The 26,419-nt window shown below is 36.7% G+C and overlaps 1 protein-coding gene across 1 annotated transcript; it reads right to left on the bottom strand.

Moving 5' to 3' along the window:
- Positions 1-271: 271 nt before the first annotated feature.
- POC5 (POC5 centriolar protein) lies at positions 272-26,419 on the bottom strand (the record flags this gene model as incomplete). The annotated part of the gene is made up of 11 exons (XM_080362297.1): positions 272-455; positions 2,084-2,260; positions 3,148-3,261; positions 4,060-4,175; positions 8,052-8,214; positions 9,323-9,502; positions 10,785-10,889; positions 13,517-13,693; positions 14,078-14,274; positions 22,211-22,358; positions 26,336-26,419. The coding sequence occupies 11 exons, from the start codon at positions 26,417-26,419 to the stop codon at positions 306-308; spliced, it is 1,611 nt and encodes a 536-aa protein (XP_080218423.1). The 3' UTR covers positions 272-305.

The raw sequence follows: 26,419 nt of genomic DNA, 5'->3' as shown, positions 1-26,419 counted from the left end.
TCAGACAAAAAACACATTCTATCCTTTATTTAAAAGCGTGCAAAAGATTCCTTAAATAAAAACTGTTTATCTTAATAAAATAAGTTCTCACACAGTCTGGAGGTAGAACAACATTTCAAGTTCTCTTATCCCCCTTCAGTTATTTACTATAAAAGCACCTTTACTTTAAAAATATTTTTTTTTTTTAGAAAATGTTAAAAACATGATACATATTTTAGCCCTTCCTACATCAAGTATGAAAAGACTGGAAAAAGGTTTAAGTTGTACCTTGACGAAAAACCCCCACCGGTGAGAAAGATATTCATTCAGTCAACAACTTTTATTGACTGAACACTGGTATGAGATTGGCCCTGAAGCATTCGCCCAACTTGTCCTGCAGGTCTCACAGTGGTAGAACCAGAAGAATGGAGCATGGTTCGAGGATATTTAGCAGCAGTGGCTTGGGATATGGTTTGCTGAAAAGTAATCACATACATCAACACTTAAATTCCCATTAAAATAGCTCTAAGTGAGCTGTAGTTTAAAAAGAAAGATTTGCAATCCAGCAAACTGAGATAGAGTTAAAACAAAACAAAACAGGTTACTTTAACAGAATGAGTAATATTTTTCCTTCCTTCCTTATCTGTAATATACTTTTAAAAACAAAGTACTAAACTTTCAATTAACTATGTACTCTGAGCTTTCATCACCTCAATTTTATTTCAGGGATAGTTTGGTGGTTTTTTTACCAAATTGTTCAGAATTCTCCTGTAGTGCTAATTTAATCATAATTCCTTTTGAAGTTCAGTATTTGCTATGAGGAAGTCTCTGAGAGGTGTCTGGTGTCTGAAAGGAAAAGGTTTGCATTTATTTAACAACAATTAATTCTCTCCCCAAAAAGCTAGGCACCTAACTGTAATAAACAGCAGCCATTCTGCTTTTAATCAAGGTAAACTTGCTCCCCTGTCAGATTAAATCAAGAGAAATATATCAATTTGATTGACTTTGACTTAGGCATTTATTTGTAGAAAGAGTATATGAAATATCTCTGGGACTGTCACATTTATTACATTTCTAGAAGTCAGTTTTTGGAACAGTAGTTCAGGTACCTGTCACACTAGTCACACAATCTGAATCCAGAAATTGTTCTTCATAACGGAAGTCTCACAACAAACCTCCAACCCACTAAGGACATTTAATTTAAATAGGAATTTCTGCTTAGGAGCCTAAATTCACGAAAGCTGTGCACAGCCTGCCACAGGGCTGTTTCACTGCAGGAAGTGCATGAGAACAGAACATCCCTCAGACAGACAGTTACCAGTATCTCCAGCTCAAATTAAAGGACCTGATGTATCTTTGCTTGTTCTGGCAGTATCACTGAAGAGAAACTGGACTTTCAGATAGCACAGAGGAAACTCAGATCCTACTTCACTGGTTAAAACATAAAAAACAACCTTCAACTGTTTCATACACCTCCAGTCAAAACTATATTTTACTCAGATTGGTCTAAAAGTGCAGCAATTGCCTAGGCCATTTAAGCCACTGTTTAGTCTTTTTGTATGTTGGTTTCACACCCTATTAATGCACTTATTTCAGTGATGGGTATGACTTAAAACACTACAAGCAGCAGGCTTCACAAATCTGACTGCCTTTGGACAAGTGTTTAACTTTTTTCAGCAATATTTTGCTACACTCAGCCTGTCAATCTAATCTATATCTCTATCACGTCTGGTTTAGTCTCTCTTCCTGCTATACACCATGAAGCTTGTCTTTAAGTGGTGGTTGCATGGTGATGACACCAAACATTGCTATATCAACTGACCACTTCTGCAAAGAGGAAGACTCACAGAAAAGCTGGACAAGAAAGAAACAGCTAAAACTACTAGACCTGTGAAATAACAACAGCAGAGACAAGACAAATAGATTGAAGTGCCAATATTTACTTCTTCTCCTCACCTTCTACCCAGCACAAAGACAGTACTGTTTGTTATTTTAAGCAGGACTCAAGTCTGAGCCTTATTTATTATCTCTTTGTAGGGGTCATTTTTCTCTAAACTACTACCACATGTGTTGCAATAAGAATAGAAATGTAATTCTGACTTACCTGAGTGACTGGATGATGTTTTTCAACAATGACGGAACTCATGGGTGGAACAACTCCCATCACTGCTAAACTACCACATATTCTGGCTTTTTGTCCCATATCAGCTCGGCCTGTGATTCGAGCAGTGATTGTTCTTCCTGCTTTCTGTTGAGCAGATGTTATCACTTTCGCCACAGGCTACAAATAAATCAAGTATTAATTGGTAAAAAATGCTAAACATAATATTTACAATGCTCTATAATGTCTGTTTAACCAGCCACCTGCCCAAAGAGAATATGGGATGTTGCAGATAGTCCAGTTATGCTATATGAGACTGAATTTGCTCCACCCAGTCACAACCTGGTTTATTCCATCTTTTTCCACTCTTAACCATGAGACAGTGTTTCAAGTAAGTGACTTCTATACTGAGGGGAGCAAGGCTAATTTGACAACAAGCAGCATGGACAGTTTATCTTTGCTCACTGGCTGCATACTTGAGTGACAGCTGTAGGCATTTCCATCACTCTGGAAAGCCTTTCTAGCAGTGACAGCACAGATATAAAAAAGCTTTCGTGCAGTAAAATGCTGCATCTTTCTCTGACAGCTGGTAGCAAACTGTATCAGATGGGAAAAAGAAAGGAGAGCAATGCAGAAGACAGTGGAGAAAAGTAAGAAGGACAGTATAGCAACAAATACAGAAAAGGGAATGAGAGACACATTTCAAACAGCAGGATGCTAAAAACAAAGTATATTCTTTCTAGAACAAAATGGTATCATGCGAAACACCAAGTGTTCCTATTGCGCCACACTTGAGGGTACACGCATTCTTCTATTCTTCATTCTGTCACACATCCCCCTCCAAAAAGAATTTAAAATTGCTCCTAATATAAAAGGGTTTCTCTAACATTAATCAGCATTTGGAAGCTAGTGTCTTCACTACCAGTCTTCACATTTGAGGAAACTAGTGGCAGTTTCCTTAAATCATCCTTGTGTTGCTCTGAAAAACGTGGAAATACTGATATCAAAGCTAGCATCTGTTATAATTATGCCTTAAAAATAAAAAAAAGTGAACTTTAGCATGTTACCAGTTTCTGAGCTGATGCCACACCAGATCCTGCAGCTGTGCTGGTGACAATTACTGGAGAATCTGAGTCCAGCCTGGTCTGAGAAGTGCTTGCATGACCCAGGTGGGTAGAAAACTATGAATGAAACCAGAGGTCACAAAGAATTAACATAGCTTTCTAGAAAATCAGTTTTATTACTCTCTAGGTAGTCAAGTTTTTTACTATCTTAATTACTCTTCTAAATTTAAATTCTTTGCAGATATTTTATCTCCAGTTTTTACTGTTTTCTGGCTAACTTAAAAATATTAGACTAAAAATTGCAGACATAGCATGAATAACATTTGATACTATTATAATGAGAAATCAGGAAGAGAGGCAAGCCCATCTTCTCTTTTCTAACCTGTACTTTAGTGTGAAATTGTTTTACAGTGGCAACATCTTCAGCATGGCTCCAGGGCAGGTCTGGAACATCTAAGCTGGATAAAGATCTGGCTAAGCTGACATGACAAGACAATAAGCTGAGTTCCCTCAGTGTCTCTATGTGTTACACTGTTAAAAAAGAAGCTTCAAGCCAAGCCAGCTTTTCTTCTTTTCAGATTATATTAAGCTCAGGTGGGTTTTTTTTCAAGAAACTCTTAACAGCTTTTTTTCCAGAAAGAACCTCAAAGAGTAAATTCTGCTTATTATAGTGACCTTGTCTTCATTAGTCTAATGGATTTTCACTAAAACAAAAAACCAGAGCTTAATGAAAGTACAGCAAGCTGTGCCCCAGTCACTTCACTTACACAACAGAGTCTGAACATACCTACAGGTTTCTTTTTAAGCTTAGACTGTCTTCAAATTCCTTCCAACCAAGGAAGTTGATTTTTGTCACTACAAAATTATAATATATAATTATATTGTAAAATAGTTCTGTTCCAGCTACATGCTTACCATGTCTTCCAGCTGAAGAGTAGTTGCTGGTGGAGGTGGAGGTGAGGGCGGACTTTGTGAAGAAGGTAGCCTTCCTGCAACAAGGGTACCATTATAATTTCTCCTGCCTCCTACATCTATTATTAGAAACACAAAGTAATGGGATCAACACATAATTTAGCAAACCCTAAGGGGAAGAAAAAAAAAGAGATAAGTCACAGCAAAAATTTTACTATTCCTTTGGGATTTCTGTATAATCTAATTAAAAGGATCAGCCTGTTCTTTATAAATGTGTATATATAATGTGTGTGTATATATACATATATGCATATGTATATATACAGACACATAAAAATTCGTGTATTTTACCTTTCTTTTCAGATGCTTGGAAATAATATTTTCCAAGGGCCTTGTTTCTGTCCTTTGCCTCAGCATCCCTCTGGCACTTGTCACACATGGTGCAAAGAACTGAGGTTCTCCGTACTGCTTACCAATGCTAAATCCAGTGTGCAAGAGCTGCTCTTACACTAAGAGCCAGTTCAGGTAGAGAGCAGCAGAACACAGATAGGCCACTCCAGGCTTCTGTGTGGGTGGAAGATCCTTAACGGGGTGTCAGTAAAATAAGACATTATTTTAACATTCCTGAGAACACACTGCAATTTCAAAGAGCTGTAAACCATTCTCAGCAGCACCTTGTCTCCACGTACAATGGGTGGACACTGGCCACATCCTGGCTGTAGGGCTGGGATGATCTATGGGCACCCTACAGCCCTCATCTCCCCCCACCAGGTGGCTAAGCCTGGGCTTGTGCAACATCCAGCCAGGATTCACTTGTCATGCAATGCAGACATCCTGGGGAGGTCAGATCTTCAGACCTATATTCAGTATATTTTCCAAGCAGTTTCAGCTTCTTCCTTTAGAATACAAACTTCTTTAAAGAAAGCAGATATTCTTATTTACTCTCCTATTTCTGGAGTAGATGATGCTGGCAGCAGCTCCAGGGCAAGGAAACTTTGCCCAATCCAGGGACTGGAGTGACACCAAGTGGTAGTTCATGGTTTTTTGTTTGTTTGCTTTTTTTGTCTTGAAGTGAATGCAAAAAATATAAGGAAAGTAGTTCAAGTCAGTGCAATTCTCAAAGATGTCAAGAGTGAAAGTATGCCAGAATATGCATTTTGTACATATATATGCACACAAACATTAAGCTTAAGCACAGACAGTGCCAACACAGTTACAGACCAGTCAGTTCTGACTATGTTACTTAAATTGCTATGTTACAGTGTTAGGCTTTTTAAAGTAATGAATTCTTGTGGCTTCAATATTCCTTAAAATAAAGAGTTTTAAAAGAATCTTAATAATAATTATAAAACAGATCACCTGTCAGTAAAACAGCCAGATAGATTTTAGACCATCAATGTTGTTATAGACCCCTTAAAGTTATGATACTTGCACACTAATAATAACCTACATTATAATGTACACTATATGTATGTTACTTGTATATCGTATGTATACTAAATACACATTATAATAACCCAACAAGAATTAACCTGTAAATGGACCAAATGCTGCTTTTATTTCCAATGCCAGTAGGTGGCACTGCAGTGCTCATAGAAATACATAATCCCCCACTGACTCTGGCACATCGAAGTTTTAATGTCCACAGATTACAAGACTAGAACAAATCACAGTAACCATCCCTGATGTCCTGATCACTGTCCTGTTATACTCGAGGAAGAATGCAAATAAATGGTTGTACAAGCATATTAAATAATTATGTAACTAATTTCATTAAAGGCACCATCTGGCTGTAGGAAGAGAGATACCGTGCCTGGGGCAGGGGAGAAGGTGGTAAGAGAGGCAGTGGGAGAAGACAACAGGCATGGGACCAAAGACAATAGAAACTATGAGATGTTATGACACCTGACGAGGACTACAGTAACTACAGGAAATTAAAAAGCATGATGATGGACACCCAAACAGTTGCGTACAGGCACCTTGGTGTTGTCCAGCACAGCAAAATCTTTAGGTACTGCACCTGTGCAGAGTATAAGCTTCTGCTTCACAGTGCAAAACAAGCAAAATGTTTGGTCCATGAATCCCAGGGGCTGGTAATGGCAGCTCTAGAGCTCAGTTTTCCTCATTTCCTTCCTACTTACCCTGTTCTTTACAGGTTTATAGAAACAACACTTTCCTGTATCACACCACTCAGATACTCAGCATTATTTTGGAGACCCACTGGCTATTGCATATTTTTGGAAAACAATAAAAACCCAAATTTAAGATAGAGCTTCAAGTGAGAGTAGTTCTTTATTCATAACACAGTGAAAAATAAAGTACCTGGGCAATGCCTTGTAACGTTATTCCCAAACTCAGTATCGTTTGACAAATACTTCATTCTTAGCATTTCCCAAATACTGATCCTATGTTTTTACTAGCACATAGCTACTGCACTTAGCCAATGTCATATTCTAGTTTCCTAAGCAACTGTACAAATCCTGCTTATGTTTAATAGGCTCAGACAGCTGCTCAGGTAAGTCTCTTCAAGCTTCTTCAGGTTTTTATTTCCTCTTCATATCTACATTTTTGGGAGGAATTTCTCTGAAGCAGTTCAGAAATTTCTGGTATAAGATTGTTAAGTTTAGCCACTGCAGTTACTTGTCTAGGGCCATTAACAACTGCTGCCAGTACAGCTGGTTGTTAAACCACATGTACAGCTGTGACATTACTGCTGGCACAGCTATTTTCTCTGTAATGTAGAATGCTGCACCAGCATGATTATGCTTCTACTGCTATAGATTGTCTCACTCTGAGGGGGTGATTTCATTGCATCAGTAAGGGTGTGCATTTCCTTCCCACATAAGAGTGTGCTGCTGCTATAATTAGGCTGGTGTTCCCTTTTCTGGCACAGAACTCCAACTAAATACAGAACCTGGGAGATTTACTTGCCCTTTTTGCATTAAAAGGAAAGATTAAGAAAGAATGGAGAGCTGAGAGCTGTCTGGGAAAAATCAGATTCATTGCTCACTGAGATTCCAGAGAGTTAAGAAGGGTTTTCCAGGATTTCCCCCTCTCCCTCCCACAGGCTGTGTACTGACAGAATTCTGGGTAATCTTCCACAGTATTTTAAGAAGTTGGCTATCCCTGGCTTCTTGTTCTGCCTTCAGCTGCAGGCTACCACCCTCAAAGCAAGCCAAAATGAAGAGACCATGTTCCACCTTTCAACTACCTCGTTTCCCCGACAATAAGCCCTAGCATGATTTTTTTCAGGATTTTTGAGGATGCTTGAAATATAAGCCCTACCCCAAAATAAGCCCTAGCTACAGTTAACTTTAAAAGTCAACTTAAATAGTGTCCAGGCAGCTATACATGTAAAAAAGTAAAAATAATTTGCAATAGAATGCAGTAGGACAAATAGAGACTTTGCCGAGAAAAGCAGACACCTGATAGCCAGCTGACAGTTGCGTTGCCAACGTGCTATGAGCAGGCTCCATGGAGAAGAGGTGCCCATTTAAGGAAAACACTGTCACGAGACATGAGAAATTGGGGCCACTGGTTCTAAAAGAAATAGAGTCACAAGAAATTCACGATGGAATTCAGGGTTTGGAGAATTATGATGATGTTCCAGAATGTGGTGAAATGACTATATTTGAATAAATATTGATTTTTTTGTTCAAGAATAAATGTAGATTGTTCATGGAAAAAGAAGACATACCCTGAAAATAAGCCGTAATGCATCTTTTGGAGTAAAAGTTAATAAGCCTCTGTCTTATTTTTGGGGAAACGAGGTACAGCAGTACAAAGCACAGCATCGGAATATTTCTCAACATATTCAACAGGACTTTTTAAAGCAAAAAGAGTTTGCTAAACTACATATTGACACATGTCCTCATACTAAAACAAATTAAAAGAGAGGGGAAAAGTAGAACTTTTTAAAACAAATAAAAAAACTCCCAAACAAACTCAACAAAACCCTCACACACTACCAGATTAGAGCTGCTTTTCATACTGACCAGAATCTGTCCTACTGTCCTTGCTCTGAAACATGGTCATCGCTTCGAGATTCAAAGCGCACACACCACGCATAAAGGCTTTCTTCATGGTGTCTTCATACTGTTCTCTTTCACTGTGCATTTGCAGAATCTCAGCTCTTGTCTGTTCCAAAGCAGCAGTTAGCTACGAAAGAGAATAAGGAAACAGCTGTCTTGTACTTCTGAATGCAAAATACAAGCATATTCCTCAATTAGCTTTACAAGTCACTACGTTTACAAAGATAGGCATGTTCACTTCAAAATCTCTGGTTCACTAGAGATGAACAGCTACTTGTCACTTCTCTGTACTATAGCACATTATTTGTACTAGAGCATGCCAAGGACAAGAGTGAATTTGAAAGGACTGCCAGACCCTACCCAACCAGCTAAGCATCACTTTATCTTGCATGCTTTTGTGTTTTAGAAGTTAGGCAAGCATCACAAGCTACATTTCTGCAGGAATAAGTGTTTTCTCAAGAGAAGACAAAGCTGTGCCAGAAAACTATTTCAGTAGAGAGTGAATTGTCATCAGCAATCTCTTTTCTAGCTACTGTATAAAACTACAAATACTGAGAAAAGACAGACCTTTGTAACTCACTACTTATCGTTTCTGTGATGCTAAGCCACATTTAGTAAGCCTGTTCTTAAAATTCTAGATTTTATTTCTTGTTAAAATACAGAGTTTTAAAAATACGTATTTTAAAAATTTATTTACTTACCGTGCACCAATGCGCACACTAATAACTCTACCTTAAGCTTTGAAAATTCTTTAACAAGCTTAACTGGCAAATTGTACGCAAAACTAAACTTAAATTCAGCCTTTAACAGAGTAGCTATTATAGGAAAGAAGTATTGTACTCGTCATGATCATTCATAATAATAATAATGGTCTTCTATTTCTATTGTCTTCTTCAGTTAGACCTCAAAATGCATAGCCAATATTAAAAGCATGTTCTTAGAAAAGAAGTATCGTCCCTATTAGTGGGCAAATAGACATTTGTCTCATTTCAGCAAGAGTCCAATTTACTTCACCTGTGCATGCTGATCAGCAACATTTTACATCAGATGTACAGAAAAAAAAGGCTACATCTAGAAACCACAGCAGGGATCTTAGAGCTCAGATATTCTTATGTGCTGGGAGCTCTGTTCATGGCAAGTCCCTATGTTTTTAAAGTTTGCTGAGAAAGACACACGATGGAGGGAATGGGGGCAGGGGAGTGAAGGAGAGAAACTATGAAGAAACCTTATTTTACCTCTGCAATTTTGGCTTCATAATCATTGGTGAGTTGGACACAAACATCTTCTGCCCTTAACTGACAGGCTTTTGCTACTTTTTCTTTCCATTTTTCTTCACAAAGAGAGCGCCACGCTGCCCATACTTTCTTCAACAAAGCTGTCCGGAATTGTTTGTCTGCTATTCTATTTGCATATTCCTTAGGAAACAAATATAACTACAAGTTACATGCAAGTTCAGATTTCCTAAAAATTTAAGTACTCAAGAGAGCGTGGATGATTGTTTCACAATCTGTTACACAGGCCACAGTGGGAATGCCTAAGCAGAGTCACACACGCCACAGTGAAGTGGTAGCATCAGCAGCAAAATGTTTCTTCCTGCACACGTCACACAGTTTAACTGTCCCATGCACGAGAAGCCACTTTTGTGAACTCCTAGGTCACACAAAACAGTGTTTTTACTCTTAGCTCAATGGCGCTTGAACAACAACCTCACATATATGGTGTAACCATGCATATGTGAAGCCATTTAACAATTACGTGGCACATTTTGATTCACTGTCGGAATCGTACAAAACCTGCAGCTGCAAAGATGGCAGATGATCAGCATAAAGTGACTCCTTTTAAAATAAATTTAGACTTCAGGATGCTTTAAAAAGGCTGTAAGACAACTCTTTTATTCTACCCTGCTTAAAAATATTCACCATACAACGTGTTCCAGCATTTTTTTTTTCATAAACAAATCAGAAAAAAAACAAAAAGAGCTGAGTAAAAAACAGACTCCTAATAATAAATTTTAAGATGGGAGGGAAGGAAAAGAAAAAAGCTATCCCTCTCTGCAAATCACCAGTTTTGGATAGCATCAAAGAAATTGAGTTCAGCCATGAATGAACAAAGATCCTGAACACAGATTTTCCTTTTTAACAGTTTGGAATGGGAAAGGTTTGCAGTCTTGACATGGGATCCTTCTTTTCTGTCATAATTCACTTAGTAGACTGTTTACCACTAGATGCCTGATGCAATGTCCAATATTTTGTGTGTGACTAGCTCTTAGCTACTTCAAGGTTTGGCAATGTAAGAAAAGAGGGCAGCAAAGGTTTTAATTGTGAAAGTGGCTTCCTCTGAAAATATGATATTGTATCATATCGCTATTCAAACATAAAGTGTTTGAAATTTAGATAGAGATTCCCTTGGCATCTGCTTCAAAATGCAGATATGTAAACTATGGTGATTTGCTGTGAGCTGATCACAGTAATTGGCCCAATACAAGACAAACATAGGTTTGACTTTTTTCCCCATCCCAGAGAGTATTCCAATACCAGCGTTTTAGAAGTGATGTTTTCAAACAGTTATCTGACATTGTCAAACATGTCAAAATAGAAACACTGTCATTCCTTCAAACTGTAACAGGAACTGCAGCAACTCTGACCCTTTTGAGTTCAGAGGTTTCATTTTAATCTCATTTTTATTTTGCACACATACCTCTTGTTTGGAATTAACGTGCTGAATTCGCCACAGCATAAATTTTCTCATCAGCTCTGTTCTCTCCTTTTGCCTCTCTAATGCTTCAGTCAAGTTAGTAATCACCTGCAAAAATATTTATTAACACAATAGCTATGATCTTTGTATGGTCAAATGGAATGTAATTTATGCATCAGTTATTTTTCACTTAAAGCAATTGCTTTTAACAGATGCCTTCTACTGAATCTTCCCGTTACACTAATCATGAAGAATAATCAGAGTTCAAATCAGAAGTAAAATTCCTGGGGCTTCAACACTCAGACTGTGGTACTTAAACACTTTAACTGTGTAGTTTTAGGAAAAGTTCAACAGAATTGTTATTTCATCCTGCATCTGCAGGCTTTTGTGGTACTTCCTTATAATTAAATGCTACTGTACCAGAATTACTTATTTCAAAGACAATCTTGATAAATTAGGAAAACTTATATTAAAATTTTGGTTTAGTGCCTTCTTAATTAGCTGAAGTGTAAAGAAATTATTTATCTGCAGAAAGCTTATTCAGCTATCTGAACAGAATAAACAAGCTAAGGAGTTGCAAAGAACCGGAAAAATCTTTAGTGTTAGTCTCTTTAAAAGTTCTCATGAAAGATATCATTTAGTCCTATAGCAACCAAAATATTTGAGAGGCAAGATGGCCTACTGGCCAGAGAACACAACTAGCAATTTTTACCATCAATCTCTAAGTATGTTTTAATTAGTATACAGAAAAAGCTGAGGTCACCTGATTAAAAATTAGTCCAGGCATGGTACGAATTAGGTGCACCAAATCAATAAGTATTTCCTCTACATTTTTCCCTAAATTCTTAGGCTAGATTCTGCCACCAGTCACATCTGAGCAACTCCAGTGCGCAATAGTGACCAATCTTAGGACTCACGGGAGTAAAGCTATTTTAACTACCACATAAAGATTGTGAAAAACCCTATTCCATGATGTTATATGCTAACATGTCTTAATATATTATATTGCATAAGTTATGTGCAATAATTGAATATACATCAATGAAATGAACAATACTTAGAACAAAATTTATCCTTTAATCAACAAAATTATCTAGAAAATAGTAAAACTCCTACTTTGTTTCAGTACAGAATTTCATACAAACTGTTTCAGTCAGTCTTCAGAATTTTAAATGAAATATTATGAGGCAAAAGGATGGTTTATTTAAGGTGTTAAAAAAAAATCGAAGTAAGAAAAAAATAAAAGTCAATTTGATACATTTGAAGTAATTTAAAACTGATCCATCTCTAGATTTTTAAGAATGAGGTAATCATAATAAGATTCATAGATCTAGTGCTAGTTACTTTTCTCTGCTTAAACATGACTGATTTTAAGTTTTTATAGTTTCAGAATAACGGAATAGTCTGAGCTATAAAGTAACAAAACATTTATCTAAAATTAGAAGTAAATTTGCATAAATTATCAACAAATCAATAAGACAATAGAAAGCAAAGGAAATTAATATAATCACTTCTGTTGAAAAAGTGTCATACTAACATAAAACATCAACTTTTGTTATTTCATACTTGCTGATACACACTAGAAGTCTAAATCTATGCTTGTTAATTAGCATATTTTGGCCACTAAAAAGCATTTGTGAGGTTTATAATGTGAAAACAAGAATCCACAGTATTCATAATCCTTGAGAGGCTGATGGACTTTGGGTGATGCCAAAAACCAGCAGTTTTGATAAATATGGTATGATACAAGGAAACACTGCCACTTACTGTTAAGATGGTAGAAATAAAAATTTTCTATTGAAAACAACTTGATTTTGGAAACAGAACTATTAAATTGACTGAAGAAATAATTTCTTCGGTAGCAGAAAAAAGCCCACCATTTTCTACGTGTCATGAAGAATTATAGCACATTAAACATGAGTGACATACAATGATATCCACAGAATAAGATATGTTTGAATGATATACCCTGAAATAACAACTGATCTGTATATATGTACTAATTAAATTATATTTTACTAATCCTGTTTTTGTAAAGTTAAAACATTCTTATTTACTTGGTCTGCAAGACTAGACTATTTTCCAGATGGACACAGAACATCATCTTCCTCCATCTTTTAACTCCTTCATTGGATACTCTTTTTAAAGAAGGTAAATGGGGGTCAAACCATCAACCTCTGCTAAGTGTTCTTAAGTCCAGGGTTAAAAATTCAGCATAGCAATAAGAGGATTCAATTATGTTACGTGATTGCTGGGCTGCTAAGATTTTATATCCATTTCCACAATTCTAGTTTATGTTGAAGCTGTTGATGTTGTTGATAGAAGAAAAGTTTAACCCAGTGACCCCAAATGTACAGTCCTAAGAATTTGTACAAATGTATAGTTCTTAAGAATCCTAAAACAGAGACTCTCTAACATTTGGGAGACTGATGCCCATTTAAATTTCAAGAAAACAAATCCAGTCATTGAAAAATTAAATGCTTTTCAAGTGTGAGAGCTAACAGACTCATCTAAGCCAGTGTAATCTTCAGGAAATAAGCAAGGACCAACAGATCCTACATAGAAGGACAGGCAATGCAAAACATATAACATTAGCAACAGTAATTATTTTTCTGATCTACAGTCTAAATATATTATTCTCTTATTTATATTACTTGCTGCAATAAGAACTTTGTTCAAAGAGATGGATCCAAAAATTCAGTGTGGATATTTTTAAAATGAAATTGAACTACCACCTCATCTTTTCTGCCAATAGAGATTTCATAAGTACGTAGCAGCTCCTTCAGGTTTTCCATCTCACTGGTCAGTTGTCTCACGTGTGCAGTTTGTTTCTCTTTTTCTTCTCTCATTTGAAGCTTGTAATGGTCAATCAAACTAAGCCTCCATTTTCTCAATTCAGTCAGAATATTTGTCTGAAAAGTTAAAGGGGTGACAGTAGAGCAGTTAGTAAAATTATTCCTTTCTCCCTAATCTTTTAATCTTAAAACGCCTAGCAGTTAAGGACACGTGGATATTTACAGCGATCCCTCCATTACGCAGGCTGTATATATCTCTAAATGTTAGCAAACATGAGCTTTTGAATGATAGCAAACTGAACATCCCTCATGGAGAAAGTTATTCCGAAGTTCTGAAACAAGATATTCTAATGCTTACATGCAACGCACAACAAAAACGATCAAAAATAAAACTATAATTTCACAGTGCAATCACACTGCAACCTTTCCTGCACTCATGCTTACTCTACAACACACTGACATCTGTATATGATTCTTAAGAATTCCGTACAAAATAAATACCTTAAGACTTCCACTCCAGAGATCAAGTATACTTTCTATTTGAGTTACTTTTTCATCGGGTAAAATTAATTCAGTTGTTACAGTTTCATTGATTTCTCTTGGACCACGTGTGGACCCTTGTGAAGAAGTCTCTTCTGAAAGACCAGGGCAAAGTCGTTCCATATTGGCCTCAGAAGGCTCCTTCAGTGATATTAAGACTAAAATGAAACAGAGAATAAAGAGTGATAGTCTGAAAATGCTAACTGGTCTGCATTCTGGTTGTAACGCAGAAGCCAGGCATTAATAACAACAACAAAAAGCCATCAGAAACCTCCCTTTCCCATGTAAACCAACCTTAATTCAAATATATGTTTCCAAGATAAGTATATTTAAACCAACAGTCCTACTGTAACATTAGCCAAATCAAAACTGCCACTCCCTTAAAGAACATAATCTTTTAATGTAATTTCATTTTAAAGAGGATGCCCATAGCAAGTACCAAAATATAGTGTTGCCAGAAACAAGAGCCATCTGACTCAGTAAAGACCTTCTGTTGATTAACATCTCAGGTCAAAAGTTTAAGAACTTTTGCCACTTTCCTTAATGAGACTGTAAACTCCCGAGGCCAGGGGCCTGCCTTCGTGCATTCACATCGCAACCTTTGGATGTATTTCAATGTTGGTATGTACTTGCATCAATTTTCCTTGCAGGCTTTAAATTGCTCATCTAATTAGATTTTAAACTCTTTTAGAAAGGAAGTATCTATTAAGGATTTATATAATCCCTTAAACAATAAGGCGTCACTTTCAGGTGCTGTGGCTAACTACCACTGCAGTAAAAATTAATCCATGCCCAGAAGCGAATGGGCATGTATGTGAGTTCCAACTAATGGGAACAACAAAAAAAAAGCACAAAGAGGTTAATAATTAAGTAAACAGATTAAATCCAATCTTGTTTCATATTTAGTTATTCCTGACAGAAAATTTGTTATTTGAGTGGCCAGATGAAGAGAAAAAATTGAAAAGAAGAGGGATTAGCAGATTCCTGGTATTAATAACAATCAGGACAACTTCAAAAGAATACTCTCCTTCTTTCACAAATGGATAGGGGAAACCTCCAAAATCTTATTCTCCCCTTCTGAAAACAAATATTGTCTATCCAACTGGTTTTGTAGTGGATGGGTACTATTTTTTGTTACAAGCATCCAGAGATAAGATTAACTATTTGTCACAAAACAGTATCTTCAATGGACACTGGAAATGTATGTTTCTAACTTATTCAAGGCTGAGCCTGACAGTTGATACAGTTCCCGTCCAAAGGAAGTGAGAGAATCTGTCTGGCTAATACTCCCCCACATCAAGTAAGCTGAATTGCAATGACTACACTCATGCTCCAAAACAAGACAGAAATAAGGAAGAACTATGACGCAGAGGCAGTTATAGCTGCTTTTTGGCATTCCTCCCAAGGCCATATACAACTAAACACCATAAAATTAAAATTGGCTTGAGCTAAATTAGCCCCATCTAATACACCATTTCTCTAGACTAAATGCCCTGCCCCATTACGTAAGCAGAAGTCAATAAACAGATTCTTCCCAATCACATCAGCATATCAAGATCAAGTTCTGGCTTTTTTTCATTGCTACTCCTGTAAATAAGAGAAGTATTGCTTAGCTAAAGGCAGAATTTGAATATTGTTGCTTGTAAAGATCTCCAAATATATGACATGCTAGCCAGATGACCCACACTACTTGAAATACTTCTAATTTCAGTAATGAAGAATCTGGCTGATGTTTCACAATATAAAGTATTTGGCAGTGCTACTATTATCAAGTATTCCCAGTTCTGTCCTTCACTACTTGTTCCCGTTCCTGAATCACTGTGTTCTTCCACCAATTGCAACATTGCTGTAAAATGCGTGCTTTGCTTTTATTTTTAAACTTTTATTATTTGCTTGGTTTACAAACATATCACATTTTCACAGCACAGTTTCCAAGGTATTTGCAAGGAAAACCAGAAAAAACTGTAACCAATAAAAACAGGATATCAACATAGACTGACTATTGCCATAATCTGTGATTGCAGTAGAAAAAGTCACTGGTTCCCATTAACGCTCTCGATGTTCAGATTATCCTAAATCAGCTTTGATTCTTTGTATTTACCATTTATCATAGGATGTATCCTTCACTGAATCCACTGAGTGTATCTGTCACATATTTATACCATTGTAGAATTTAATTTACAGAATAAAAACATTCCACTTGGAAGAGACCAGCAAGATCGAGTCCAACCACAACCCAGCTCTAGCACTAAACCATGTCCCTAAGAACCTCGTCTAAATGCCTTTTAAACACCTTCAGGGATGGTGACTCCACCACTTCCCTGGGCAGCCTATTTCAATGCATGACAACCTTTTTCCTAATATCCAATCTGAACCTTCCCTGGTGTAACTTAAGGCCACTTCATCTTGTCCTATCACTTGCTACTTGGCCTTCCAGTATTGACTTAATTTTCTAGTTCTATACGTTTAATTAATTTATTTTTTCTTATTCCTAATGCTCTCCTGTTGTCCCTGTTCTTTCCACTGCATTAAATGATGCCATTTAGTTACAATGCACTAAGTAATCAAGGAGATGGAACTATTCGGATATGAAAAAGTATAAAAATGTACACCACTAAATAACCACCACTTGCATTTACTCCGACAAATCTCTAGACTGTATTTTTGTTTATAGTAGAGGTTATTAGCTGTTTTTCCAGATATCTGTTATCCCAGTACTACTTCTTTTTAAATGTTCTTTCAGTGCTTTTGTTAAATAAATAAGCTTTCACACACTTCTCACAAATGATCTGCTATCAGTGGCCCAAGCTGAGGGCAGCATTTTGCTAAAATATATATTTTTTTCAAGAAATATTCTCAAGTTCAATGGATCAATACTGAGGACTGGTACCCTGAAGAGAAGGAATTTTCCCACTGTTTGGGTGTGAATCATCATTACACATCTTTGCTACAAATAATTTACTGCTCCAGTCTTAGTCATTTTCAAAGGTAATCAACTAAACTGGTAACGAGAACATGAAATTAAGTTTTAGGTTTCAAGGTTTAAAAGCATTTGGACTTTGAACTGAATAGCACAGCATGTTTTATTCCATTTACTTTTCTCATTTGACTGTAAGCTTTTAGTGAAGATACTATGTGTTATTAGATTTACTGCAACAAATAAAGGTTACCAGTAATTAGACTTCTACCCTCAAAGTGGAAACATTCACTTCAGTTTCAAAAACCTGAGGAGAAACTCAAAATGCCAGACCAAAGAATACTACACAAACAGAACTCAATTTAAGAAAGCATCATGTGGTAATGGAAACTGTTGTTTTCAATACCAACGTCACATGGAGAAGGGGAAAAAATATTGCAAGCTTGAGAAGGTCTGCAGAGGAGAAAATTCTAGGCATCAACACTATACTTAGCACAGATGTGCGTTTTATTTTACCAAGTTATAGAACACTACACTAATAAATTCCAGTTTTGTTATTTTGACACAGCAACAGCATTAGAGCTGGACAGGGAAAGAAGAAATGTCAAAGAGCCTGATTCGTAGCATGAGCATGTAGCAATGTCAAAAGAACAGAGCTAAACAACAACAACAAACCTTGGCCTTCAGAAACAACCCGCTAATCTATCCCACTGATCAATATCACAAGTATGGCACTGAACTTGAATTTACCTACTTTTTTGCTGTCCATCCAAAGTCTTGTTACTACTATAATGAAAAAAAGAAAAATGTATTCAGAGGCCATTAACACTGGGGCAAACACCACTCAAATACATAATAATCTTCTATCAGTACTAGAGGTTATATAGAAGAGTTGGAAAGATTTTGGTCAGATTATTTTGAAAAAGTTGAAATAACCTCCTTTTTACAACTAGATGGTTTCAAGATCTGTCTCAATGAGATACAAGACATCTCTTTTCTAGAATGACAATGACATTTTAAACACCAAACCTATGTTTTGATACAGCAGCAGAGCATCAGAAATTTATTTATAGTGTGTAGTTAAGAGAAGCATTATGGGGCCATGTAAGTATTCTCCTTGCCTCAGCCTTTGAGATGAACAAGCACACATTCTTAACTGTTTTTAACAATTTCTTTGATTTTAAAAATAAAAGACAAATTGTATTTTACAAGGTGCTGCCCTTTGCAAAGATACTAAATATCAGAGTGTCTGTAACTGAGGGCAATATGGGGCTCCTTGCATTGAACAACACATAAAACCACAATGCAAAATTTTGATCACCATCAAGTATAAGAGAATGTCTTTTCCCTCTCCCATGAGAATTAACTACAGCTTGCAAATAACTATTCTTATTCAATAATATCAAGCATATTCAAATATAACTCTATTCAAATATTTCAAGAGAAGTAATCAAGGGAGTGGAAATTCATTCTCACACTTCTGTTGCGTACCAATAGGCAGTCAAAAGGAACAAAGAGTTCACAGGCTACGTGTCTGGCCCCAGAAAAAAGAGAGAAAAACAAGAAAGACCCCACGAGAGCACCACCTTTCTCGCAGAATTAAAGAGAAAGCAGACAGAGCTGGCAAAAATCTTATCTTCAGACAATGACTGAAAATTGAGTGTACAGTCACCTGCCAAAAAAAGGTACAAGTCTAGTACTTTGATTCTGATTTTCTTTCTTACGAACAGTAGTATCACACATCACAAATATTCCATTACAAAATGATGTTTCACTCAAACTGGAAGACAAAACTCTACACAAAGAGTGCACTGGGGACAAGACCTGAGCTGCAATTTGCTCCATAATATAATTCCACATAGCTGGGTTTGAAATGTTCTACTCCCCTTTTAAGAACAACTTCTCAGGATGAGAAATGCTTCCAGCAGCTGACCTGAATTGCTCTACAACTGAAGAGGTTTGCAAGTGTATTTGAATCCTGGCCATCTGCTAGTGTGACAATGGATGAAGACTCAGGTGCACTGTGCTCATGAAGTTCAGGGAAGAATACAAGGAGTGACTACAGCTATTGTAAAGAAAGTTGAACCTAACACAGGAGAGGCAAAGGGTGGCCTTGGTTTTTCATAAATGACCATACCAGTCGAGTGGATCAACTGGTTGTTTAAGTGGCCTTAGCTGATCAAGAAGTGTGGATGCATTTCTGTGCTAGCCAGATGAGAATGCAGGAAGTGTTGGCTCAACCCAATACAGTAGAAAAACTGAGCAATCAGAAAAAACAGACTTTCAACAGAACAAGGGGTTTGAGCTGGCTTCAACCTACATAGTCCTTCATGGCAACTGGGGACACCCAGCGTCATGATGGTTAGTGTATTGAGACCAGTAACAGGAACCATGTTGGTCCTGTGATCTAACTGTATATGACAATTTCTCTACTATGCTGTGACTGTTCACCAAGTCCTGCTCAGATTCTGGCTAACATACAGCTCATGCTAAAGTCTGGTGTATTTTGGGAGTAGTGCTATTAGGTCAAGGCAAGAGCAGCATGTAGGGAGGACATGATGGACAGAAGGGCTACAGGTCATTACGCAGCCGTTATCACCTGCAGCTTGCTGTCTCCTGCAGCCGTAATCCTTGCACATTCATTGTCTGGCAGGTCCCTCAGAATCCACTAACTAATGGAAACGTTATGGAACAAACTTCCAATCTGGAAGATATAAATATGTCATCTTACCCAAAAGGCTTACGAAGCATATCCAACAGCAGCTGGACTGCTGAGGCTTTTGTGCTTACTGGTGTGATAAAGGGGACGCCTGTGCTGGGATGGAGGAGGAAGGAGGAGCAATCTTGCTGTCAGCTAGGCAACTATTTTGCTCATAGGGTGAGAGCTACAAGTTGCAAGTTATTAAATGGAGAACTTGTGAGTCAGAAACCTCATGAACTAAGGGATGAATTAGTAAGTTCACGTGTTAGACTAGTCTGTACAAAAGGGATTGAGCCCTTGTTTGATGTGTTTGTTTTCTTTCCTAATGAGCTTAGAGAATAAAGTTTAATTTACAGAGTATGCTGACACGTAAATTTGAGACATTCAAATGGACTGTGACAGGTGCTTGCATTGTGATTTCAGGATATTGCTTTATCACTCTGATAAAACAAGATTCTATGTAACAGCAAATAACTTCAGACAAGTCAACTGATATTAGAAGACTAAGCCCTTCCCATGTACAACATCTAAACAAACTTTGTCTGAGTGTATTAGGCTCTTGACAGTAGTCACAGAATGTTCTTTTGCTGTGTAAATCACAAACGGTGTAAACATTACCTTTAGCTGATTCTACCAGGCTGCAATTTTTGGTACCTAGATCTGATATAACAGATGAGGATATTTTATTCCCTCAATAAAAATATTTTGTATCATAACTTTTTAAACCTAAAGCAACTGTTCTCCTTCTAGGAAATTTTTATACAAGTTTTGACTGTTCAGGAATAATTGCCATAGTACAAAATATCAGCAGCTTCTATTGATCTGATTTCTTATGCAACTTGGTACCATTTTCACACAGGACATAACTACACTGGGCTAAATTAATAACCTTCAATATGTAAAAATCATAATGCAAAGGCTGCACTTGAACCTTCTACGTTGACAGAAGTTTTTCTAACATTATTCATATTCTAAGTCCAGATCTACTTCCATTACAGAATATTTTGTCTCTCCAAATCTCTGTTCCCATTCTCTCAACGAAACCAAAATCATGCCTTCCACACTTCCTATGGCAGTCTGATATTCAGAAGAACAACCACCCTAATTCTGCATGGGAATAAGTTACATAGGTGATGTCCTTAAGGACTAAGATTCACCATTAGTTTATAAAAATAACAGAACATTTCTCATTATGGCATACTTGAAAGAGAGATATTGGCCTGGGTGTCTGAATGTACCTAAAGTCCACTGCAGAGATTCATTGTGGAAGGATACAGAGCATAACCAATACTAACACCCTCACTTTAAAGACAATTTCTTATCTTAAGAACCTATTTCTAGATTTTTTTTTAAATTATATTGTATTAACGTGACTGAATTAAATGGTAATTGACAGCTTACTAAGCCTGCTTTATATTCCAGTGAAAACAAAGTACAATTTAAGAAATTTAAGATAGATTTTTTTGGTACTCATGGTTCTTTTTCTGATATGAAATAAACAGCTGCCAGTGTCTGCATTGCCCTCTGCAATCACACTGGTAAATTCCTTGTAGCAGAGAGTTATTTAGCTCTGATCAGTGTAGCCAAGAGTTCTTCCACACATTAGCCATGCAAAACATTTATTCCAAGATAATGATTAGCACCAGACTTACATAGCACTTCAAGACTGCTTAGTCTCTAGTAGTAAAATTATCTGCACATTTTGTACCCCATGCTCCTCTAAATAGTAGAGATATAGCCATCCTCAAGGATCACAACAAGAGGAGTGAAGAGAAAACAGTAGGTAAATATTTTTCTAATGAAATTGCATGATAAAGAATAGAAGTTAGTTTAAAGTAAGTTCTTCCTGATTAAGCTAACATCCCTAGTAAAGAAATAAAGAAGGCATGATTGTTTACTATTTCTTCTGAAGCAAAATTAACAGAGCTCCCTCAATCAAAATGCTAGTCATATAAGCAAACAACATATAGCCATAAGTGCCAGTGCTACTAATGCATCATAGGACACTATACAGTCCTAAATACCAACCAATAAAGTAAAACTTAGAAGAGAGTGATTGAACTAAAAGAGCACGAATGACATTCGTGTAGTGATATGATTAGTCACCACACAAAGCCCTTTTAAGGTAACTCCTGCTTCCAAATAATCCTATTTTAAATATTAATTTATCAAGGCAGCACAGTATGAAGCATACTGTAAGTAAGGGCACTCCTTTTTGCATTATTACACCAACCACTTTAAACATCTACATCACAAACCACAGAGAAACGTGAGAACACCAATGCTATAATCTGAAAAAAACGTCAGAGACAGAAATCTTCAGTGAATATGCCTTCCTAAATTTCTTGTGCAAAATGTAAATGTACTATATATCAGCTACATATATTTTTTTCTAACAGAAGCTATTAGAAAACTTAATTCAAAAAAGTTATATCATTGCTCTTGTAAGCTCAAAAGAGAGCTTTGCACATACTACCTGGAGTCTTATGGTGAATGGCATCATCTGTTGCAGTTGCAAATCTGACACCTGCTCTCAGTTCTGAAGCAGGTTCTGACCTCTTTGAGACACGCTGTTCAAACTTTGGAGTCACTAAAGCATAATGAAGCAGCTCTTCATATTCATCCTGTCACAAAGTGAAGGCAAATAATTATAAAACTACAATTACATTTTTAAAAACTATGTACGAAGGAGTAGAAATGGTTTTTGGGTTTTTATTATTATTACTGTGAAAACTAAGAGGATTTCCCTTAAAGTTGCAAAAGCAAGCGGTTTTCTAACAATGATTATAATAATTTATCTTTCTATTGTTTCATGTTCATTCCAATTACAACTACATAGTTACATAGAGAGACTTTCCTAGATGTCAGAATTGGAAATTATAATAAGCACCTTAAACAAAAACATGAACTAAAAATAGTTCCAGATCCTGTAAGCTATTAATCACCTGGTACTATTCCTAAGCATTAGTATTACTGAAAAGAAACATGTATATTTATAGCCATGAGAAAGATGCTGCTGAATACAGCCACATTTCACATTCCATAGTATTACAATTTCTTTGGCGAGAGTTCTAAAGCCTATCAAAAGACAATTGATTATCCAGTATTTCCTTTAGATTAGATATAATTGTCACCTCATATTATTAATTTTTAAAATCACATAGGTATAGAGAATGTGTATATAACACTAAAATAAAAGCTTTCCAGTTAAGAAGTTATAAATTAGTCTAACTGGTATCTGGCACTATACTATGTATGAAAGTGAGCCAATTAACGTTTTTTTTAAATCTTCTAGTTAAACAGATTTTCAGAATGCAAGTATTTAGAATTCAATGTGAAACTGTGAACAGTCTGTACTATAACTTAAAGACACTGTATGAGGAGCGGTAAGTCATATGAGGAGCGGCTGAAGTCACTGGTTTGTTCAGGAGACTGGGGGGAGACCTCATCACAGCTACAGCTTCCTCACAAGGGAGGAAGAGGGGCAGGCGCTGAGCTCTTCTCTAAGGCAACCAACAACAGAACCTGAGGGAATGGCAGGAAGATGAGCCAGGGAAGGTTCAGGTTGGACACTAGGAAAAGGTTCTCCCCCCAGAGGGTGCTGGAGCACTGAACAGGCTCCCCAGGGAGGTGTCAAAGCCCCAAGCTTTGTGTTCAAGACAGTGTTCAAGAAGAGACTGGACAACACCCTCAGACACACGGTGTGAACTGTGGGGTTGTCACATGCAGGGACAGGAGTTGGACTCGATGATCCTTGTTGAGTCCTTTCCAACTCAGGACATTCTATGATACAATCCAGTAATTAATTTTAAAAGCTCCAGTAGCTGTTAAATGCTGAAACCCATCAAAGCCACTAGTTAAACATTTGGAAAAAAAATGCCAGTTGGAAGGTACTAAACCAGGCCACTAGTAGTCATTTTTTCTTCACTTAATACTATCTTACTAATTCTGTTCAGTATCCTAATGCAGTCAAATCTCAGAAACCAACTGTGAATTTAAAAATTATTTTCCTCTTCAAGCTGAGAAAAGCGAGTAGAAACCATCAGTCAAAGGTACCAATTACATGTAATAAGTTTTTGGATCTACCAGCTGAAAAGGATAATGTTTTAAAACTTTTAGCGTAACCCTTACATCTATGAGGGTTTCAACTAATTAGATGCCACTTAAAGAAGCTAGGTTTTGTGCATTTTAGCTGAATTATGGCTTCCTTTCTATTTCCCATCTTGCAGCTTATCATGTTAAAATTGAAATGCATGTGAAGCTATATAATTAGAAAGAAATATCTACTGTATCTTTTTGATAAGCAAAAGGAAGTATCACGTTCCACATACAACATATAGTTAGTTGTGCATCAGTAAATTATCAAATTTTCCATATCCATATCTTTCTAGAGAAAGAGTTTAGATTTTATCAGATGTCAAAAAAGAAAACAGATATCTTCAGATGATTTACTCAATCAGGAACTACAAGTATCTATGCAAAACTCCCCGCAGCAAAATTTCAGCAGAATAAAAAAAGCCAATGTGTTAGTCTTAGTTCCACTTTAAACAAAGCTGTCAAACTGTTATGTTAACTACAAAAATTCTGTTAGAGCATAAGGCTACAGGAATATAGTTCTAAGGCTGGATGGCCAGAGAAGTTTTGATCATTTAAAGCATACTATCTTGGTTTTGTAGAAGTAAATAAATCAGTGTTGCAATGACCAAGGGGCACAAGAGCATTCAGGAGTTTGTGTTTTTTTAAAATTCCTTCTTAAAATATTATAAAATTCTACAGATGCTGCATAGAATTTGCCCTTAGGATTCCAGTCAAGGTTACTGAACAACAGGAAAAGAATGGATTAAATGGACAAAGTCTTGCAACTCAATTATCAGTAAACGGAAATTCTCGGAAAGCCAGTGGATTCTTTTTATAAGGAAAAGGTAATAATCTGGCCTCTATTTAAAGACATCGAATTATCTAAAAGGCCCAAACAAAACAAAAAAGGCCCTTCAAAATTATCTAAAAGGAATACTTCCCTGTCAGTATTCCTATTGCTCAGCTGTGACCCCAGTGTTCTTTTTCAAGAATAAGAGCCTCCTATGAGGAGTCACTGAAGACACTGGGTTTGTCTAGGCTGGAGAGAAGGAGGTTGAGGGGTGACTTCATTGCTCTCTACAGCTTCCTGAGGATGAGAGGTAGAGAGGGAGGTGCTGACCTCTTCTCACTGCCATCCAGTGACAGGACACATGGGAATGGCTCAAAGCTGCACCAGGGACATTTAAACTGGACATTAGGAAGCATTTCTTTACTGAGAAGGTGGTTGAACACTGGAACAGGCTTCCTAGAGAGGTGGTTGATGCCCCAGGACTGTCAGAGTTTAAGAGGCATTTGGACAATGCCCTCAATAATGCCTTCATGCTTTAACTTCTTAATTGGTCAGGCATTTGGACTAGATGAAGATTGTAGGTCCCTTCCAACTGGAACTATTCTATTCAAGACCTCTTCTCAGTTGCAAAGCTGTCATTCATTAATATTAGTTTACTTCATTATTCTCCACAAGGTGCCTTTAGAACCTCTTTGATAATCAACCAGATCATAAAAGAAAATTCTGCTCTTTCAAAATTTGTTGCACAATATCTTCATCCTGTTTTACAACTACAAAAGTCATTGGAAACACAGATGAATTACTATTGCTGAAAAAGGGTTAAGAAAAATTATCCATGTGATATGACCGCAGAGAAGCATATGAACTGCAGAAATGAATCATCCACGAACAGGTAGTTCAAAAGGGACAAAGTCAATCCACATGAAGAAAAAGTCCCCTTAATTTAACAAGGCTTGTGCTGCACAGGCCCATTCCACCAGGTGACAGAAGTGGAGATGCATTTCTACATGACAACTAGCAAAACTTATTTTCTTCAAACTAGCCTGTTTTGGATAGAATCAGATCAAAGGAAAAAAAACCCATCCATTACTCAAACAGGAATTACCAATTACTATAGGATAAAAATCTGCTGCTTTCAAAAGAATAAGACTTTACCCAGTACCCTTCCATCCTCTCAAAATAATGCTGAGCACAGAAAAGGATAAAACCCCCACTTTATTGTTCTAGCATATTGTGACATATTTGATGCAGAAAACAAAAATAGCATTTCCTTTCTGAGATTAACTTGGCCACAATTCTACTCCAAAGGAAATAAATTCATTAAAATGAATCAATTCTTACAACACCATGTATGAAGTCCAACACACATACTTCATCCCTTAAAAATAGTTTCTTCTTGATAAGACTTAACACATATAAAAAAAATAACACCAGGAAAAAAAAAAAAAGAAAATGGTACCATTTTACTTTCAGCTGTCATTGATCAACCTCTTAGGTTCAGATAAGAATTTTGACATAAACTGAAACTTCTTGTGAAATGCACAAAAAGGAATCCAAGTGAAGATATTTTAATCTTGGATTTTGTTGTCTAATTTGCTTCCCTTCACTAACATTTTTACTGTTATCCTGTATGTGTAAAACATAAAAAAGATGCAAGTTTTATTAGATTTCATCTTAATTATCCTTTGCCAAATAAAATGCCATGCCAGTGAAATGAGGTTGCCTCTTTCCTACCTGAAGATGTGAAGAAACAGAACTGCTGCGAACAGAGTCTTTTGGCAAAATTGGACTTGTGCTTTTCTCCTCATTTGATGACAT

Source organism: Nesoenas mayeri (assembly GCF_963082525.1).
Source record: "Nesoenas mayeri genome assembly, chromosome: Z".
Lineage (NCBI taxonomy): Eukaryota > Metazoa > Chordata > Aves > Columbiformes > Columbidae > Nesoenas > Nesoenas mayeri.
This window is presented reverse-complemented; position numbering and strand designations above follow the sequence as displayed.